Raw genomic sequence first — 22,564 nt, 5'->3', positions numbered from 1 at the left:
GCCATGATGTGAAAGACGTCCAGAGCATCAATATAGACAGCGCCGGACGGAGGAAGCAGATAATACAGAGAGAGAGAGAAGCAGAGAGCGCCATGATGTGAAAGACGTCCAGAGCATCAATATAGACAGCGCCGGACGGAGGAAGCAGATAATACAGAGAGAGAGAGAGAGAAGCGGAGAGAGAAGGAGAGGCAGAGAGCGCCATGATGTGAAAGACATCCAGAGCATCAATAATATAGACAGAGGAAACAGATAATACAAAGAGAGAGAGAGAGAGAGAGAGAGAGAGAGAGAGAGAGAGAGAGAAGGGTATATATACACAAAGAGAGAGACAGACAGAGAGCCATGATGTGAAAGACATCCAAAGCATCAATATAGACCGCGCAGGACAGAGGAAGCAGCTAATACAGAGAGAAAGAGAGGTATACACAGAGAGAGAGAGAGAGAGAGAGAGAGAGAGGTATATATACACAGAGAGAGAGAGAGAGAGAGGGGGGGTATATATACACAGAGAGAGAGAGACAGAGAGCCATGATGTGAAAGACATCCAAAGCATCAATATAGACAGCGCAGGACAGAGGAAGCAGCTAATACAGTGAGAAAGAGAGAGAGAGAAAGAAAGAGATATATATATATATATATATATATATATATATATATTAGATAGATAGAGAGAGGGGTATATATACAGAGGGAGGTGTATACAGAGAGAGAAAGAGGCAGAGAGCGCCATGAAGTAAAAGACATCCAAAGCATCAATAATCTAGACAGCGGCCAACGGAGGAAGCAGATACAGAGAGAGAGGTATATATACAGAAAGAGATATATATATATATATATATATATATACACATATACACACACACATACACAGTACAGACCAAAAGTTTGGGACACACCTTCTCATTCCCAGAGTTTTCTTCATTTTCATGACTATGACAATTGTAGATTCGCACTGAAGGCATCAAAACTATGAATTATCACATGTGGAATTATATACATAACAAAAAAGTGTGAAACAACTGAAAATATGTCATATTCTAGGTTCTTCAAAGTAGCCACCTTCTGCTTTGATTACTGCTTTGCACACTCTTGGCATTCTCTGGATGAGCTCCAGAGGTAGTCACCTGAAATGGTCTTCACTTCACAGGTGTGCCCTGTCAGGTGTAATAAGTGGGATTTCTTGCCTTATAAATGGGGTTGGGACCATCAGTTGCGTTGTGGAGAAGTCCGGTGGACACACAGCTGATAGTCCTACTGAATAGACTGTTAGAATTTGTATTATGGCAAGAAAAAAGCAGCTAAGTAAAGAATAACGAGTGGCCATCATTACTTTAAGAAATGAAGGTCAGTCAGTCCGAAAAATTGGGAAAACTTTGAAAGTGTCCCCAAGTGCAGTCACAAAAACCATCAAGCGCTACAAAGAAACTGGCTCACATGCGGACCGCCCCAGGAAAGGAAGACCAAGAGTCACCTCTGCTGCGGAGGATAAGTTCATCCGAGTCACCAGCCTCAGAAATCGCAGGGTAACAGCAGCTCAGATTAGAGACCAGGTCAATGCCACCCAGAGTTCTAGCAGCAGACACATCTCTAGAACAACTGTTAAGAGGAGACTGTGTGAATCAGGCCTTCATGGTAGAAGATCTGCTAGGAAACCACTGCTAAGGACAGGCAACAAGCAGAAGAGACTTGTTTGGGCTAAAGAACACAAGGACTGGACATTAGACCAGTGGAAATCTGTGCTTTGGTCTGATGAGTCCACATTTGAGATCTTTGGTTCCAACCACCGTGTCTTTGTGCGACGCAGAAAAGGTGAACGGATGGACTCTACCTGCCTGGTTCCCACCGTGAAGCATGGAGGAGGAGGTGTGATGGTGTGGGGGGGCTTTGCTGGTGACACTGTTGGGGATTTATTCAAAATTGAAGGCATACTGAACCAGCATGGCTACCACAGCATCTTGCAGCGGCATGCTATTCCATCCGGTTTGCGTTTAGTTGGACCATCATTTTTTTTTCAACAGGACAATGACCCCAAACACACCTCCAGGCTGTGTAAGGGCTATTTGACCATGAAGGAGAGTGATGGGGTGCTGCGCCAGATGACCTGGCCTGAACCGGACCTGAACCCAATCGAGATGGTTTGGGGTGAGCTGGACCGCAGAGTGAAGGCAAAAGGGCCAACAAGTGCTAAGCATCTCTGGGAACTCCTTCAAGACTGTTGGAAGACCATTTCAGGTGACTACCTCTTGGAGCTCATCAAGAGAATGCCAAGAGTGTGCAAAGCAGTAATCAAAGCAGAAGGTGGCTACTTTGAAGAACCTAGAATATGACACATTTTCAGTTGTTTCACACTTGTCTGTTATGTATATAATTCCACATGTGATAATTCATAGTTTTGATGCCTTCAGTGTGAATCTACAATTTTTATAGTCATGAAAATAAAGAAAACTCTTGAATGAGAAGGTGCGTCCAAACTTTTAGAGAGAGAGAGAGAGAGAGACCATTATGTAAAAGTATCAATAATATACACAGCGATGGACGAAGGAAACACATAACAGATAGAGAAAGAGAAATATAGAGAGGGGGGTACAGCGCAGGGCAAGGGGGAGCATGGGAGCCCGAAATGCTCATCTCAGAGCGGCTGCCTGGGTGAAAAAGGGCTATGTCCGAGGTCAGCTCTGAACCTGGACAACCCCTTCAACCCCTATGAGACAGACCAATACATTATCTATCTAACATAATACAGACAGACAGTTGTGTCTACAGCTCTGCTTTTCCCGTTTGCCGCTCTTTGGCCGGAGATTTGCGGTCGGCTCTGGCGCTGCGGACACACGACGGCTTGGAAATCGAGGAATCATACAACAGAAGACATTTTTACAAGAGAACTGAGTGCAAATGGGACCTGACCCGCCGATGTCGTGACCTGCGCAAGCTGTAATGAGACAGGGTCGCCCCCTCTCCCGGCGCCTAGAGAGCAGGTCTCAGATGCTTTATGCCAGGTTTCCATGGAAACCAGAGCCTTAAACTGCGTTAGAGGAGCGGTGTGCACCACCGTCTCATCTGTCAGGAGCAGAAGTAAAGGTACCAGCAGCAAGAAATAAAAGGGATATTTCCTGAAGACACCGCCTGAGAGTGCAGAAGTCGGTTCACATTATGCAGGTGTTTTCTACATGAATATCAGATGCTGACGGCCACATAGCAGAGCCCACTGAGTTACACAGAGCTCCATTACCCTTCCTCCCTCTACGACTCTTCCTGAGCGTCAGTCATCAGTGCAATTCATCCTAATAAAGAACCGAGCTACAGACACATCAGTGAATGGGCCGCCAGACTGATCACCATGTGTGTAAGAGCCGGAGTCAGTGCACACACAGCAGTCTGCAGGGGAGAGTCCGAATCACACAGGATGTGTACAGGTGTGGAGACGAAGCACAGCACCCATGTCCGACTCTGCAGGAGGAGGGGAGCGCACACTGCTCAGCATCAGAGTCTGCACAAGGGAGAGGAGATCCTTCACATAGAAGGGATAATCGGCTCAGCAAGCTGTGCAGACACATGAGAGCTAGTGAAGATATTAGTATCCTGGACACACAGCCCTCACATCCAGCATGTATTACTGGGGGACACACAGACCTCACATCCAGCATGTATTACTGGGGGACACACAGACCTCACATCCAGCATGTATTACTGGGGGACACACAGACCTCACATCCAGCATGTATTACTGGAGTACACACAGACCTCACATCCTGCATGTATTACTGGGGGACACACAGACCTCACATCCAGCATGTATTACTGGGGGACACACAGACCTCACATCCAGCATGTATTACTGGGGGACACACAGACCTCACATCCAGCATGTATTACTGGGGGACACACAGACCTCACATCCAGCATGTATTACTGGAGGACACACAGACCTCACATCCAGCATGTATTACTGGGGGACACACAGACCTCACATCCGGCATGTATTACTGGGGGACACACAGACCTCACATCCAGCATGTATTACTGGGGGACACACAGACCTCACATCCGGCATGTATTACTGGGGGACACACAGACCTCACATCCAGCATGTATTACTGGGGGACACACAGACCTCACATCCAGCATGTATTACTGGAGGGACACACAGACCTCACATCCAGCATGTATACTGGAGGACACACAGACCTCACATCCAGCATGTATTACTGGGGGACACACAGACCTCACATCCAGCATGTATTACTGGGGGACACACAGACCTCACATCCGGCATGTATTACTGGAGGGCACACAGACCTCACATCCAGCATGTATTACTGGGGGACACACAGACCTCACATCCAGCATGTATTACTGGAGGACACACAGACCTCACATCCAGCATGTATTACTGGAGGACACACAGACCTCACATCCAGCATGTATTACTGGAGGACACACAGACCTCACATCCAGCATGTATTACTGGAGGACACACAGACCTCACATCCGGCATGTATTACTGGGGGACACACAGACCTCACATCCAGCATGTATTACTGGAGGACACACTATACAAAGTTATCATTTTCTCCAAATCAATTGTGTCCTTAGGATTTATAATGTAATTATATAAGACAGGATGAACCGGATTCAATATATTTATGTGAGTATGAATGGAAATGTATGTACTGTACATGTGTGTGTGTATACAGTGCATTGAAAATTGATTTATATCCCTTGCACTTTTCCACATTTTTTTTACACCGACAAACTGAAATGTACTTTTTTGAGATTTTATGTGATAGACTGATATTTTTTATAACCTATCACAAGCTCTGAAAATCTGACTGAGCACTGTTCAATCTATCATCCAAAACTGGAAGGAGTATGTCACAACTGCAACCTGCCAAGACATGGCCGTCCACAAGAATTGACAGACCAGACAAGGCGAGCACTACTTAGAGAAGCAGCCAAGAGGCCCGTGGTCACTGTGGAGGAGCAGCAGAGATCCACAGCTCAGGACTCCACAAATCTGGCCTTTATGGAAGAGTGGTGAGAAGAAAGTCACAAGCCATGGAGGCGACACAGCAAACGTGGGAGAAGGTGCTCCAGTCAGAGGAGACCAAAGTGGAACTTTCTGGTCTAAATGTAAAACACAATGTGTGGCAGAAAACAAACCCGGCACATCCCCACTGTGACACATGGCGGTGGGCAGCATCATCCCGGGGGAGGCTCTTCTTCAGCAGGGAAGCTGGTGAGAGGTGATGGGAAGATGGATGGAGCTAAATACAGGCCAATGCTGGAGGAAAACCTGGTAGAGGCTGCAAAAGACTTCAGACTGAGGCTGACCTTCCAGCAGGACAACCACCCTCAACATCCAGCCAGAGCTACAATGGAAGGGTTTAGATAAAATCATCTTCATGTGTTAGAATGGCCCAAAGTCCAGACTTACATCCCATTGAGAACCTGGGGTAAGACTTGAGAATTGCTGCTCACAGTCGCTCTCCGTCCAATCTGACTAAGTGTAAGCTCTTCTGCACAGTAAGAAGGGGCAAAAACGTCATCCTCTAGATGAGCAAATCCCCCAAAAGACTCACAGCTGCAATTGCAGTGGTGGTCCTAAAACGTATTGACTCCAAGGGGGTTGAATACAAATGCACACAGCACTGTCCACCTTGTACTTTGTGTTGGTCTACGACATAAAATCCCAATAAAATACATTTATGTTTGTGGGCGTAATGCGAAAAAATGTGGAAAATGGGTATGAATACTTTTTCAAGGCACTGTATGTCTGTGTATATTCCTACATCCAGGAGGCAGCAGACACTGAGATGGGAGAGTGGTCCCAGCTCAGCAGTGTATACAGTAGGTAGCAGTGGTGGTGGCGTGTTACACAGAATGGAGGCACATATGATACGGGGCACTGGGCAGAAGCACATGGGGTAGCAGGATCTACAATGGTGCAGAGCGCTGGAGTAGGACCGGGTGCAGCTCGGGAGCAGTCCTGCGGGGTCTGGCCCCGGTATCATTATTCCTGCAGTTTGCACATTGTCCCCTGATGTACGGTGTGTAGCTGTAAACGGACAGCACCGGGCAGCACCACAGGGTGCAGTCCTGAGACACATACCCCTAAACTGCCCCCCTGAGAAAGGGAGTAGTCACACATGTACCAAGGAGTAGTCACACTCTGTGCTGCGATATTCGGCGCCGGATTAATACCCATGAAGTGGTGGGTGAGAAGAGATTCCAAGATGATCTCCAGTGACGGGGCTGATGTCTTTTATGCATTGCGAGCAGAGACAGACAGGTCAATCTCGGCTGTGACAGGCGATAAGAGAAACCTCATGCAGTCTCGTCACGGCGGCGCTGAAGTGAGAGGTTAAGGAGACCGCGTTCTTCCACCTGCACGGCTCATTACCTGCAGAAGAGACTATTTCACAGCAGCGGTCACATATGGAGCCTCCTACATCACTGGCCGATTACTATGTATAGTTCCATCAGCTGACAGCAAGCAGAAATCCTGAAACTTTACATAAAACCTGAGGGTGGTGCGCTTACAATGAATCGGAGCCGTGATCACAGAGGATACTAAGATACTAACGCACCAGACGGATTTTACTGAAGCGGAATATGACGACGGGCGGTCAGACATGACACTGACAGCTGCGGCACAAGAGCCATGGCAACCTACATTACCACAGTCACTCTGCAGGAGGCGGCACACTACACAGAGACCAGGAAGGGCCGATTCAGACGGGTGATGTTCACATCCCAGTGCAGAGTTATAGTCAATGGGCCAAACCCCATGTGCGTGCAGTCATCTGCATCGCCATCAGGAGAACAGACCGACTGAAGGCTTTACAACTGGGGGTACACACTATATACATACAGTATATACATACAGTATATATATATATATATATATATATATATATATGCACACAAACACACAGTATATATATGCACGCGCGCACAGTGTATATATGCATGCACACGCGCACAGTGTATATATATGCACGCGCACATACAGTGTGTATATATGCACACACACATACAGTGTGTATATATGCACGCACACATAGTGTGTATATATGCACGCACACATAGTGTGTATATATGCACGCACACATACAGTGTGTATATATGCACGCACACAGTGTGTATATTAGGGGTGCACCGAAATTTCGGCGGCCGAGAATGCACCTAATCTGTTTCTGCCGATATTTTTACATATCGGCCGGAAATAGCGGGGAGGAGCTGGGGGCCGGTGCGTTCACTGTGCTCCGGCCCCCAGCTCCAGTAGTTATAAAATGTTGTACAATTAATAAGAAATCTATTCATTTGGCCCCCTCTGCAGTATTACATTCAATACAGCCACATCATACTCACAGGGCTGTCATCTTAATGCTGGCCGGCCGGGCAGACGAGCGGCAGCATCACGACTGACGTCACATGCCTGCGCCGCCTCCTTCATTCAGAAAGTAGGCCGGGCACATGACGTCAGTTGTGACGCTGCCGCTCGTCTGCCCGGCCGGCCAGCATTAAGATGACAGCCCTGTGAGTATGATGTGGCTGTATTGAATGTAATACTGCAGAGGGGGCCAAATGAATAGATTTCTTATTAATTGTACAACATTTTATAACTACTGGAGCTGGGGGCCGGAGCACAGTGAACGCACCGGCCCCCAGCTCCTCCTCCCAGTCCCTCCCCGCTATTTTCTATTAATCTATTAATTGTACAATGGGGGCTGTGGATGGCACTGTTATGGGGTGGGGGTCTGTGGATGGCACTGTTATGGGGTGGGTGGGGGTGTGTGGATGGCACTGTTATGGGGTGGGTGGGGGTCTGTGGATGGCACTGTTATGGGGTGGGGGGGGTCTGTGGATGGCACTGTTATGGGGTGGGGGGGCTGTGGATGGCACTGTTATGGGGTGGGGGTCTGTGGATGGCACTGTTATGGGGTGGGTGGGGGTCTGTGGATGGCACTGTTATGAGGTGGGTGGGGGTCTGTGGATGGCACTGTTATGGGGTGGGTGGGGGTCTGTGGATGGCACTGTTATGGGGTGTGTGGGGGTCTGTGGATGGCACTGTTATGAGGTGGGGGGGTCTGTGGATGGCACTGTTATGGGGTGGGGGGTCTTTTAAAAGTATTTGGGCAAAAAGGCAGTTTCGGTTTCGGTTTCGGTCAAGGGGTATCCTGAATTTTCGGTTTCGGTTTCGGACCAGAATTTTCATTTCGGTGCACCCCTAGTGTATATATACACACACACACATACAGTATATATATATATATATATATATATGCGCACACATAGTATAAACACAGATATATCCACATCTATCTCTATTAAAAAACAACAATAATTTCTGGGAAAGCTGGGTGACAATGGATGCAGACACCATTACAGATGCCGCAAGGTTGTAACCCAACTTTCTGAGCCACTGATTACCCAATGCCACCTTCATGAATACATCCAGGGGCGGAGCATTTCTCAACCACAACTGGGCATTCAGGAAGCTGGTGATAGTCCCTGTGAGGACTTATTCACAGGTCGGTGCCTCCTGGACCAGAGCTCGGTGTTCTCCACGGACTGCACACGAATCCATGGATTTTTGTGTAGTATTCACACATCCTTGTTTTTCCCATCACCCAATTTCTGCAGGGAAATCCAGATGGGACAATAGCCACCATGAATATACATAAACCGTGAGCTTAGGTGTGTGGCTGAGCATGCATGTGTGCTACAGATAAAGGCGCGGCGCATAATCCTGGTGGTCTCTTCTCCAGGCTAGGCCAGGAGCACCCTCAGGAGACGGGAGGACTGACTGGTGGTCTCTTCTCCAGGCTAGGCCAGGAGCACCCACAGGAGACGGGAGGACTGACTGGTGGTCTCTTCTCCAGGCTAGGCCAGGAGCACCCTCAGGAGACGGGAGGACTGACTGGTGGTCTCTTCTCCAGGCTAGGCCAGGAGCACCCACAGGAGACTGGGAGGACTGACTGGTGGTCTCTTCTCCAGGCTAGGCCAGGAGCACCCACAGGAGACTGGGAGGACTGACTGGTGGTCTCTTCTCCAGGCAAGGCCAGGAGCACACACAGGAGACTGGGAGGACTGACTGGTGGTCTCTTCTCCAGGCTAGGCCAGGAGCACCCACAGGAGACTGGGAGGACTGACTGGTGGTCTCTTCTCCAGGCAAGGCCAGGAGCACACACAGGAGACTGGGAGGACTGACTGGTGGTCTCTTCTCCAGGCTAGGCCAGTAGCACCCACAGGAGACTGGGAGGACTGACTGGTGGTCTCTTCTCCAGGCTAGGCCAGGAGCACCCACAGGAGACTGGGAGGACTGACTTGTGGTCTCTTCTACAGGCTAGGCCAGGAGCACACACAGGAGACGGGAGGATTGACTGGTGGTCTCTTCTCCAGGCTAGGCCAGGAGCACCCACAGGAGACGGGAGGATTGACTGGTGGTCTCTTCTCCAGGCTAGGCTAGGAGCACACACAGGAGACGGGAGGATTGACTGGTGGTCTCTTCTCCAGGCTAGGCCAGGAGCACACACAGGAGAGGGGAGGAGGTTAAGTGCAATTAACTTTAAGTGTCTAAAAAGAGCTGGGAAAATACTGTAAACTAACGCGGCTCATCTGAAATGCACTGAAAATAATCCCTCATTGGAATATTCACAGCACGCCGCGTGTCACTGTCAACCTTCTTATGTTTGTCTCTACATATAACCTCCTCTAGTCACACCCACAGCTGTCATGTTTTGCTGTCAGAGAGCAGAGCATTGTGGGATATGAGTAAGGAGCCATACAGATAGCCGACACTGGGTACAACCGTCCTCTTCATCGTACTGCTGGCACACATGGCCACGCTCACACGTTTCAAGCAATTCTGCCCTAAGCTACAATTAAGAGCAGAAGATATGGAAAGGTGCAATAAGAATAAATGTCTCTCTTTACTGTAGTGGAAAATGGGAGTTGTAGTACCTCCAACTATAGCAAAACACAGTTCCAATTGTACATAGTGCAATTCTCTCCTGGATTGTAGTGTATGGATTTAAGGATGGGATTTATGATCCTCTTTGTACACTTTCTTGCCAAGGTCTCTCTTTAGTAGAATCTACGGGTCAGCGCTCACCTCCACAGTATGAGGATGAGGGATCGCTACTGCAATCACTTGTCCTCATACAGCTGCATTGATTCGCTGTTTAAACTGCAGGAACTGCTGCCCAGAAATGATCGTTTATTTGCCGGCACCAACCACCGTTCATCAGCTGATTAGCAGCACCATTAGGGTACTTTCACACTTGCGGCAGAGGATTCTGGCAATCCAAATGCAAATTGATGGCATTTGTCAGACGGATCCAGAACGTTTGTTCGCAGTAATCTGCCCGATTATCGCCCAGTCTAAATCCACCTTTAGTCACTAGAATTTGAGACCCAAGAAGAAGAAGAACATCAGCTTCTCCTCTGAAACGCCAGTCGAGACTCTCCTACAGGTTAGGTGTCATGGGCGGACATATCGCCTGTGCAGCCGGTTCAGCTGCACAGGGGCCCTCTGCTGTCTGTGTCCACCATCCACACACATATACGGGTGCAATACGTGACATAGTGTACAATGCATCACATAATGTTATATGCAGATGCTGCACTGGGGCATTGCAATCCAATGCTATTTTGAGGATATCATCACCAACTGACAGTCCACCAACGAGATCCGTGCACCTTCCTGATGCACATGGCAGGTAGGACGCTGCGAGCTGTGTTTCTTACTTACAATCAATTGGCTGGTGACTGCAGCTCTGGATGTGACTAGAAAATGGGCATCTTGAATACTGGTGCGATGCTGTGGGAAGCAGATGTATAATTTGGGGAAACATGTGAGACAGCACATGGATGAATATGGTGCACGTTTCCTATATGCATGGGTTCAGGGGCCTCCAACACCCTTCCTTCAGGGCATCTCATGGCAGACAGCAGACGTGCAGCTTCATTTTCTCAAGAAACCGACGTTTGTACATAAATCATCATCAGGTTTCTGGAGGACGTCAGGAGCCGCCTGCCTGATATAATGGAAGTCATTGCAGCATGTCCATGTTTTATTGATGCACCTGTGCAATGAACGGGCTATGACATCTGCCTCGGCAGAGAGGGGGCAAAATACTGAGCTTTTGTCAGAGAGGGGGCAAAATACAGAGCTTTTGTCAGAGAGGGGGCAAAATACAGAGCTTTTGTCAGAGAGGGGGCAAAATACAGAGCTTTTGTCAGAGAGGGGGCAAAATACAGAGCTTTTGTCAGAAAGGGGGCAAAATACAGAGCTTTTGTCAGAAAGGGGGCAAAATACAGAGCTTTTGTCAGAGAGGGGGCAAAATACAGAGCTTTTGTCAGAGAGGGGGCAAAATACTGAGCTTTTGTCAGAGAGGGGGCAAAATACAGAGCTTTTAGCAGAGAGAGAGCAAAATACAGAGCCGAGCAGAGAGAGCGCAAAATACAGAGCCGAGCAGAGAGAGCGCAAAATACAGAGCCGAGCAAAGAGCGTGCAAAATACAGAGCCGAGCAGAGAGAGCGCAAAATACAGAGCCGAGCAGAGAGCGCAAAATACAGAGCCGAGCAGAGAGAGCGCAAAATACAGAGCCGAGCAAAGAGCGAGTGCAGTCTGCGCCTGAGAACGGATTAGAATAAAAGTGCAAAGCAAAGAGGGAGAAACGCAGTAACCACAGGGCAGCCGTTTCTCTCCAGGAAGATGAAAGGAAATGAAAGCCAGAGCAGAAGCATCACGACCGTCTGCAGGAACATATATCTCTGGCTGGGAGCAGAAACCAAGAAAATGAACAAAAATTAAAAAAAATGTGAAAGTAATGAGAAGAGATAAAATAAACTGCTCAGAGCAACCTCAGAATGACCTCAGACCTGCAGAGATCTGATTAAAGGAAAACTCCAACAGCCACCCCATCCGGCACTAGAGATCAGCGGTGACATCATTGAGAATGCCGCCTATCCATTCACTAGAGATCAGCGGTGACATCACTGAGAATGGCGCCTATCCATTCACTAGAGATCAGCAGTGACATCACTGAGAATGCCGCCTATCTGTTCACTAGAGATCAGCGGTGACATCACTGAGAATGCCGCGTATCTGTTCACTAGAGATCAGCGGTGACATCACTGAGAATGCCACCTATCTGTTCACTAGAGATCAGCGGTGACATCACTGAGAATGCCGCCTATCTGCTCACTAGAGATCAGCGGTGACATTTCCCCCACCTTTCAGTTCCGCAGATAATGTATAAAACTTCTCGCCTTCCTGGATGTTCTCTCTGTTCCGTAATCCCTGTGATGGGAGCGGCGGTGGAGAAGGTCCTTGTAGCCGTGGATTAGATGGCTTTTTTAAGCAATCCGGAGGACTTGAAGACGTGATTTCGTTCTGAAACCTCTTGATATAAGAAGCTCCCGGAACCTCTTGATAAGGCCGAGTGCAGACTGTGCGGCAGAACGAGCTGAACGCAAATAATAGCGAGAAGTCAGGAACAAATAAATTAAGTCGTCCTGTGATGTTCACAACCGCTTCTCAAGGACCTGGAGCAGAACCGCTGTGATTCGCCGCGGTCGGGAGGGAACGCCATGTTATGTCATACACATTTGTGAAAACAACGATAATTGTAAAAACACTGCAGAAGAGACGTAGGACGGTTAAAATTACAGCGCGAGCCCCCACAGGCCGCAGAGACGGATGCTGCAGGCTTCACAGGGTCATGTCACGCAGTCCGATCATCTTCCTATCCACTTTCCCAGTTACAATTCCACATATGGCATATTCTGGACTATAAATAGAACACTAGAGTTACAGTGAAGACCGACACATCCACACAAACATTAGGAGACATCTGACGGGCAGCTAGTACAAGTAGTAAAAGAGACAGAATGTGGTACTCACAATAATCACGCGGCAGACGTGTCCTCTGCACAGTTCTGAGTAGGACGAGTAGTGGATGTACACCACCCAGCTGCCCACGAAGATGCCAAGCCATGCCAAGAAGAGATACTTCACCTTGATACCAGGAAGACGACTCTGGGATAAAAGACAAGAGAAGGTGAGTACTGAGCCGCAGCGGACATCACCAACCTGGAAGGAAAAAGAGAAAAGACTTTAGTTTCATCATCAGAACTGTCTGCCGGGCACGGAGAGAGGACCGGGGGCGCGCCAGGCCGCGTCGGCACCTCGCCGCGCAGGAGTTAGCGCTCAGTATTGCTTTGGAATCCAGCATCTCAAGGACTCCGGTTCTCGCAGAGGCTTCTCGTCTCAGCCGCGCGGTCACGCCATTTCTAGCAATCATTGCACTTTCCTCAGTGGGGCATTTACCAGTCTCTAGGTGACGGCCCCCCGACAACTTGCTGCAAGTGAGAAATACCCCACAAGGAAAGCTCCGGCCTGCCCCAGGCATTCAGACACACAAACCCATCGTCAAGTCTGAAATATGGTCCTCACCAGAGGGGCGCAAAGAGCCCAGGACCCCGAGCTTACAGCACAAGAGAACAACAGGCTGCCACCAAGAGACAATGGGGAGAACCACTGGAACCAATCTAGTGTGCGAAACGGGGTACAGGCTAACGACACTCGGGGTACAGGCCAACGACACTCGGGGTACAGGCCAACGACACTCGGGGTACAGGCCAACGACACTCGGGGTACAGGCCAACGACACTCGGGGTACAGGCCAACGACACTCGGGGTACAGGCCAACGACACTCGGGGTACAGGCCAACGACACTCGGGGTACAGGATAAGGACACTCGGGGTACAGGATAAGGACACTCGGGGTACAGGATAAGGACACTCGGGGTACAGGATAACGACACTCGGGGTACAGGCTAACGACACTCGGGGTACAGGCTAACGACACTCGGGGTACAGGCTAACGACACTCGGGGTACAGGATAACGACACTCGGGGGTACAGGATAACGACACTCGGGGTACAGGATAACGACACTCGGGGTACAGGATAACGACACTCGGGGTACAGGATAAGGACAACTCGGGTACAGGATAAGGACACTCGGGGTACAGGATAAGGACACTCGGGGTACAGGATAAGGACACTCGGGGTACAGGCTAACGACACTCGGGGTACAGGCTAACGACACTCGGGGTACAGGCTAACGACACTCGGGGTACAGGCTAACGACACTCGGGTACAGGATAACGACACTCGGGGTACAGGATACGACACTCGGGTACAGGATAACGACACTCGGGGTACAGGATAACGACACTCGGGGTACAGGATACGACACTCGGGGTACAGGATAACGACACTCGGGGTACAGGATAACGACACTCGGGGTACAGGATAACGACACTCGGGGTACAGGATAACGACACTCGGGGTACAGGATAAGGACACTCGGGGTACAGGATAAGGACACTCGGGGTACGATGGCGGACTTGTTCCCCATTCTCGTCTCATGCAGAACAAGCCGAGGACACAAACTATTTGTTGCTCGTATTAGGAGGCAGAGTTTGGCCTCAGAGGCCCAAAATGTTCCCTTATTTTTATCAGGACAGGAGGACACCATCTGGATCCTGGTGATGTACCAGCCATCCCTTATCTGCTACACGAGGAGCATAACACCAGGTCTGTACAACTATATGGTGATGTGCGGGGGCAGTGATCAGGTATATATGGTGATGTGCGGGGGGGGGGGGGGGGGGGCAGTGATCAGGTATATATGGTGATGTGCAGGGGGCAGTGATCAGGTATATATGGTGATGTGCGGGGGGGGGGGGGGCAGTGATCAGGTATATATGGTGATGTGCGGGGGGCAGTGATCAGGTATATATGGTGATGTGCGGGGGGGCAGTGATCAGGTATATATAGTGATGTGCGGGGGGCAGTGATCAGGTATATATGGTGATGTGCGGGGGGGGGCAGTGATCAGGTATATATGGTGATGTGCAGGGGGCAGTGATCAGGTATATATGGTGATGTGCGGGGGGGCAGTGATCAGGTATATATGGTGATGTGCGGGGGGCAGTGATCAGGTATATATGGTGATGTGCGGGGGGGCAGTGATCAGGTATATATGGTGATGTGCGGGGGGCAGTGATCAGGTATATATGGTGATGTGCGGGGGGCAGTGATCAGGTATATATGGTGATGTGGGGGGGGGCAGTGATCAGGTATATATGGTGATGTGCGGGGGGGCAGTGATCAGGTATATATGGTGATGTGCGGGGGGGCAGTGATCAGGTATATATGGTGATGTGCGGGGGGCAGTGATCAGGTATATATGGTGATGTGCGGGGGGCAGTGATCAGGTATATATGGTGATGTGGGGGGGGGGCAGTGATCAGGTATATATGGTGATGTGGGGGGGGCAGTGATCAGGTATATATGGTGATGTGGGGGGGGGCAGTGATCAGGTATATATAGTGATGTGCAGGGGGCAGTGATCAGGTATATATGGTGATGTGGGGGGGGGCAGTGATCAGGTATATATGGTGATGTGGGGGGGGGCAGTGATCAGGTATATATGGTGATGTGGGGGGGGGCAGTGATCAGGTATATATAGTGATGTGCGGGGGGCAGTGATCAGGTATATATGGTGATGTGCGGGGGGGCAGTGATCAGGTATATATGGTGATGTGCGGGGGGCAGTGATCAGGTATATATGGTGATGTGCGGGGGGGGGGCAGTGATCAGGTATATATGGTGATGTGGGGGGGGGGGGCAGTGATCAGGTATATATAGTGATGTGCGGGGGGCAGTGATCAGGTATATATGGTGATGTGCGGGGGGGGCAGTGATCAGGTATATATGGTGATGTGCGGGGGGGCAGTGATCAGGTATATATGGTGATGTGCGGGGGGGCAGTGATCAGGTATATATGGTGATGTGCGGGGGGCAGTGATCAGGTATATATGGTGATGTGCGGGGGGGCAGTGATCAGGTATATATAGTGATGTGCAGGGGGCAGTGATCAGGTATATATGGTGATGTGCAGGGGGGCGTGATCAGGTATATATGGTGATGTGCAGGGGGGCAGTGATCAGGTATATATGGTGATGTGCAGGGGGGCAGTGATCAGGTATATATGGTGATGTGCGGGGGGGCAGTGATCAGGTATATATGGTGATGTGCGGGGGGGCAGTGATCAGGTATATATAGTGATGTGCAGGGGGCAGTGATCAGGTATATATGGTGATGTGCAGGGGGCAGTGATCAGGTATATATGGTGATGTGCGGGGGGCAGTGATCAGGTATATATGGTGATGTGCGGGGGGGCAGTGATCAGGTATATATGGTGATGTGCGGGGGGCAGTGATCAGGTATATATGGTGATGTGCGGGGGGGGCAGTGATCAGGTATATATGGTGATGTGCGGGGGGCAGTGATCAGGTATATATGGTGATGTGCGGGGGGGCAGTGATCAGGTATATATGGTGATGTGCGGGGGCAGTGATCAGGTATATATGGTGATGTGCGGGGGGCAGTGATCAGGTATATATGGTGATGTGCGGGGGGCAGTGATCAGGTATATATGGTGATGTGCGGGGGGGGCAGTGATCAGGTATATATGGTGATGTGCGGGGGGGCAGTGATCAGGTATATATGGTGATGTGCGGGGGGGCAGTGATCAGGTATACAGACGTGGACAAAATTGTTGGTACCCTTTGGTCAATGAAAGAAAAAGTCACAATGGTCACAGAAATAACTTTAATCTGACAAAAGTAATAATAAATTAAAATTCTATAAATGTTAACCAATGAAAGTCAGACATTGTTTTTCAACCATGCTTCAACAGAATTATGTAAAAAAATAAACTCATGAAACAGGCATGGACAAAAATGATGGTACCCCTAGAAAACACAGAACATAATGTGACCAAAGGGACATGTTAATTCAAGGTGTGTCCACTAATTAGCATCACAGGTGTCTACAACCTTGTAATCAGCCATTGGGCCTATATATATGGCTCCAGGTAATCACTGTGTTGTTTGGTGATATGGTGTGTACCACACTCGACATGGACCAGAGGAAGCAAAGGAAAGAGCTGTCTCAAGAGATCAGAAAGAAAATTATAGACAAGCATGTTAAAGGTAAAGGCTATAAGACCATCTCCAAGCAACTAGATGTTCCTGTGAGTACAGTTGCACATATTATTCATAAGTTTAAGATCCATGGGACTGTAGCCAACCTCCCTGGACGTGGCTGCAGGAGGAAAATTGATGACAAATCTAAGAGACGGATAATCCGAATGGTAACAAAAGAGCCTAGAAAGACTTCTAAAGAGATTCAAGGTGAACTTCATGCTCAAGGAACATCAGTGTCAGATCGCACCATCCGTCGTTGTTTGAGCCAAAGTGGACTACATGGGAGACGACCAAGGAGGACACCATTGTTGAAAACGAATCATAAAAAAGCAAGACTGGAATATGCCAAACTACATGTTGACAAGCCACAAAGCTTCTGGGAGAATGTCCTGTGGACAGATGAGACAAAAATCGAAGTTTTTGCCAAGGCACATCAGCTGTATGTTCACAGACGAAAAAATGAAGCATATCAAGAAAAGAACACTGTCCCTACTGTGAAACATGGAGGAGGCTCTGTTATGTTCTGGGGCTGCTTTGCTGCGTCTGGCACAGGGTGTCTTGAATCTGTGCAGGGTACAATGAAATCTCAAGACTATCAAGGAATTCTAGAGAGAAATGTACTAGCCAGTGTCAGAAAGCTTGGTCTCAGTCGCAGGTCATGGGTCTTGCAACAGGACAATGACCCAAAACACACCGCTAAAAACACCCAAGAATGGCTAAGAGGAAAAAATTGGACTATTCTAAAGTGGCCTTCTATGAGCCCTGACCTCAATCCTATTGAGCATCTTTGGAAGGAGCTGAAACATGCAGTCTGGAAAAGGCACCCTTCAAACCGGACACAACTGGAGCAGTTTGCTCATGAGGAGTGGGCCAAAATACCTGCTGAGAGGTGCAGATGTCTCATTGACAGTTACAGGAAGCGTTTGATTGCAGTGATTGCCTCAAAAGGTTGCGCAACAAAATATTAAGTTAGGGGTACCATCATTTTTGTCCATGCCTGTTTCATGAGTTTATTTTTTTACATAATTCTGTTGAAGCATGGTTGAAAAACAATGTCTGACTTTCATTGGTTAACATTTATAGAATTTTAATTTATTATTACTTTTGTCAGATTAAAGTTATTTCTGTGACCATTGTGACTTTTTCTTTCATTGACCAAAGGGTACCAACAATTTTGTCCACGTCTGTATATGGTGATGTACGGGGGGCAGTGATCAGGTATATATGGTGATGTGCGGGGGGGCAGTGATCAGGTATATATGGTGATGTGCGGGGGGCAGTGATCAGGTATATATGGTGATGTGCGGGGGGGCAGTGATCAGGTATATATGGTGATGTGCGGGGGCAGTGATCAGGTATATATGGTGATGTGCGGGGGGCAGTGATCAGGTATATATGGTGATGTGCGGGGGGGCAGTGATCAGGTATATATGGTGATGTGCGGGGGGGCAGTGATCAGGTATATATGGTGATGTGCGGGGGGCAGTGATCAGGTATATATGGTGATGTGCGGGGGGGCAGTGATCAGGTATATATGGTGATGTGCGGGGGGGGGGGGCAGTGATCAGGTATATATGGTGATGTGCGGGGGGCAGTGATCAGGTATATATGGTGATGTGCGGGGGGCAGTGATCAGGTATATATGGTGATGTGCGGGGGGCAGTGATCAGGTATATATGGTGATGTGCGGGGGGGCAGTGATCAGGTATATATGGTGATGTGCGGGGGGCAGTGATCAGGTATATATGGTGATGTGCGGGGGGGGGCAGTGATCAGGTATATATGGTGATGTGCGGGGGGGCAGTGATCAGGTATATATGGTGATGTGCGGGGGGCAGTGATCAGGTATATATGGTGATGTGCGGGGGGCAGTGATCAGGTATATATGGTGATGTGCGGGGGGCATGTGATCAGGTATATATGGTGATGTGCGGGGGGGCAGTGATCAGGTATATATGGTGATGTGCGGGGGGGGCAGTGATCAGGTATATATGGTGATGTGCGGGGGGGCAGTGATCAGGTATATATGGTGATGTGCGGGGGGCAGTGATCAGGTATATATGGTGATGTGCGGGGGGGGGGGGGCAGTGATCAGGTATATATGGTGATGTGCGGGGGGCAGTGATCAGGTATATATGGTGATGTGCGGGGGGCAGTGATCAGGTATATATGGTGATGTGCAGGGGGCAGTGATCAGGTATATATAGTGATGTGCGGGGGGCAGTGATCAGGTATATATGGTGATGTGCGGGGGGGCAGTGATCAGGTATATATAGTGATGTGCGGGGGGGCAGTGATCAGGTATATATGGTGATGTGCGGGGGGCAGTGATCAGGTATATATGGTGATGTGCAGGGGGCAGTGATCAGGTATATATGGTGATGTGCAGGGGGCAGTGATCAGGTATATATGGTGATGTGCGGGGGGGGGGGGCAGTGATCAGGTATATGGTGATGTGCGGGGGGCAGTGATCAGGTATATATGGTGATGTGCAGGGGGCAGTGATCAGGTATATATAGTGATGTGCGGGGGGGGCAGTGATCAGGTATATATGGTGATGTGCGGGGGGGCAGTGATCAGGTATATATGGTGATGTGCGGGGGGGGGCAGTGATCAGGTATATATGGTGATGTGCGGGGGGGGCAGTGATCAGGTATATATAGTGATGTGCGGGGGGGCAGTGATCAGGTATATGGTGATGTGCGGGGGGGGGCAGTGATCAGGTATATATGGTGATGTGCGGGGGGGGCAGTGATCAGGTATATATAGTGATGTGCGGGGGGGCAGTGATCAGGTATATGGTGATGTGCGGGGGGGGGCAGTGATCAGGTATATATGGTGATGTGCGGGGGGGGCAGTGATCAGGTATATATGGTGATGTGCGGGGGGCAGTGATCAGGTATATATGTTGATGTGCGGGGGGGGGGCAGTGATCAGGTATATATGGTGATGTACGGGGGGGGGGGGGGGGGCAGTGATCAGGTATATATAGTGATGTGCGGGGGGGGCAGTGATCAGGTATATATAGTGATGTGCGGGGGGGCAGTGATCAGGTATATATGGTGATGTACGGGGGGGGGGGGCAGTGATCATGCTCATTAAGGTAAATGTCTTGACATGCAGACTGTATGACGGACCTATAGACTCGACCGTGTGGACTGTTATGTACAGTTGCAGCAAAACATTAACTTGACCTTTTCTACGATATTTTGTCATGTTAGGCCGCGGTCACGCCGTTATCACAAATTGCATAAAAATCGACCACAAGGACGTTGCACCATATCAGCAGACCACACTGCGATAAACGCAGCGCAGATGTGAACAAGCCCTTACAGTAAGCATACCGCCATGTAGGGTCAGTGCCCCCTAACTACGCTATGCTAATTAGGTTTTAGGTCGGCAGGAGCACTCTATTCGGGGCCCCATGGCTCTACCAGTAAGAGCGCCCAGTGCCTGCTTGCATTAAAACCGATTTACATGTCGCCCACACGCCATGGGGACCCCTCCAAAGAAGCAAACAGACACAAGTGTCTCGTCTTGGAGCTGCTGTGGGAATTTCTGTGTAATCTGAACCTTGGAGGCAGTAAAAGTGGTTGAGAATTTAAGAGACGGAGGTTAAAACGTATATTTATCGCAGTGCTCGGGGCGGCCTGTGCGGTTTCCATGGTAACGTCAGGCAGCAGAGATTAAAACACACAAATGACGGCTGAAAAAAGATAAATAGGAGGCAATGTTCAGAGCAGCGGCGCCACGCTGGAAGCCACCAACCTATCCACGTACTGTCCAAATTCACCTCAACATAGAACCTCACCATGCTTTATCCAGAGCGCTGCCACAGTGCACACGGGGTCGTGGTCAAAAAGTCTTACAAAACAAAGCTGTCTAGTCACAAAAATAAGTCACTATTTAGAAGTTCTGAGCACAGCCAAGAGTGGAGGAGAGGCGTTGGCGGTGCAGAGAGCGGAGGAGAGGCGTTGGCGGTGCAGAGAGCGGAGGAGAGGCGTTGGCGGTGCAGAGAGCGGAGGAGAGGCGGAGGCAGTGCAGAGAGCGGAGGAGAGGCAGAGGCAGTGCAGAGAGCGGAGGAGAGGCGGAGGCAGTGCAGAGAGCGGAGGAGAGGCGGAGGCAGTGCAGAGAGCGGAGGAAAGGCGTTAGCGGTGCAGAGAGTGGAGGAGAGGCGGCGGCAGTGCAGAGAGCGGAGGAGAGGCAGAGGCAGTGCAGAGAGCGGAGGAGAGGCGGAGGCAGTGCAGAGAGCGGAGGAGAGGCGGAGGCAGTGCAGAGAGCGGAGGAAAGGCGTTAGCGGTGCAGAGAGTGGAGGAGAGGGGTTGGCGGTGCAGAGAGCGGAGGAAAGGCGTTAGCGGTGCAGAGAGTGGAGGAGAGGCGTTGGCGGTGCAGAGAGCGGAGGAGAGGCGTTAGCGGTGCAGAGAGTGGAGGAGAGGGGTTAGCGGTGCAGAGAGTGGAGGAGAGGCGTTGGCGGTGCAGAGAGCGGAGGAGAGGCGGAGGCAGTGCAGAGAGCGGAGGAGAGGTGGCGGCAGTGCAGAGAGCGGCGGCAGTGCAGAGAGCGGAGGAGCGGCGGCAGTGCAGAGAGCGAAGGCAGTGCAGAGAGCGGCGGCAGTGCAGAGAGCGGAGGAGAGGTGGCGGCAGTGCAGAGAGCGGCGGCAGTGCAGAGAGCGGCGGCAGTGCAGAGAGCGGAGGCAGTGCAGAGAGCGGAGGCAGTGCAGAGAGCGGAGGCAGTGCAGAGAGCGGAGGCAGTGCAGAGAGCGGAGGCAGTGCAGAGAGCAGCGGCAGTGCAGAGAGCAGCGGCAGTGCAGAGAGCAGCGGCAGTGCAGAGAGCAGAGGCAGTGCAGAGAGCAGCGGCAGTGCAGAGAGCGGAGAAGGGGTGGCTCCTCCACTGGCAGAAATAATATTCCAATACACGATTCTGGTATATACTCTTAGGTGAAGCCCAATCCAATAACATCTCAGCAAGATGCGGCCGCCGTCCGTACTTCAGAATGCATCTGTAATTAACTTTGATATAAAACACAACCCGGAGTCCAGTCCTTAGATAAAACATTAGCAGTGAGGGATGGGATCGGAGCCAGAATGTCTGCGGGACACTGGGCCGCACCTGCTTTTTGGTCGGGGCAGAACCTCTCGGCTCCGTTTGTAGTCCTTTATGGAATTATATTATGAGCAGTTTTCCAGTCTCATGCCATCATGTACGATGCACCGCCGCTGCACTACAGAGTCCGCCCCTGCATACACTCTTCATTTCAGTGAATGGGCTCCTCTGAGGGGCATCAGGGGTACCAAATGGCGCTGCAAAGAAAGCAGCGGCAGAAGATTTGCTGCAGCCCGGTAGTCACGCCTGCAGTCTAGTATACAGATATATCCACGTAACGCGGGCCTTAAAGCGTCAGTAATCTAATCATCACTATTCAGTTAGTGTCAGATTGTTCCATCCACACAGACTTCCTGCTGATCAAAAAGAGCTGCAGTGTAAAGTATG

General features: G+C 50.0%; 1 protein-coding gene across 3 annotated transcripts in view; it reads right to left on the bottom strand.

Annotated features, from left to right (window-relative positions):
* Positions 1-22,564, bottom strand: part of DIPK1B (divergent protein kinase domain 1B) — a 96,237-nt gene that overhangs the window by 29,980 nt on the left and 43,693 nt on the right. For all 3 annotated transcript variants that reach the window (XM_044268549.1, XM_044268548.1, XM_044268550.1), the window contains one exon: positions 12,917-13,051. In XM_044268549.1, coding sequence (XP_044124484.1) covers positions 12,917-13,051 — 135 coding nt within the window. The remainder of the gene's footprint in view (positions 1-12,916; positions 13,052-22,564) is intronic.

The sequence above is a fragment of the Bufo gargarizans genome, chromosome 9, assembly GCF_014858855.1.
Source record: "Bufo gargarizans isolate SCDJY-AF-19 chromosome 9, ASM1485885v1, whole genome shotgun sequence".
NCBI classification, from domain to species: Eukaryota; Metazoa; Chordata; class Amphibia; order Anura; family Bufonidae; genus Bufo; species Bufo gargarizans.
The sequence above is the reverse complement of the archived record's forward strand: the minus strand, read 5'-3'. Positions and strand labels throughout refer to the sequence as shown.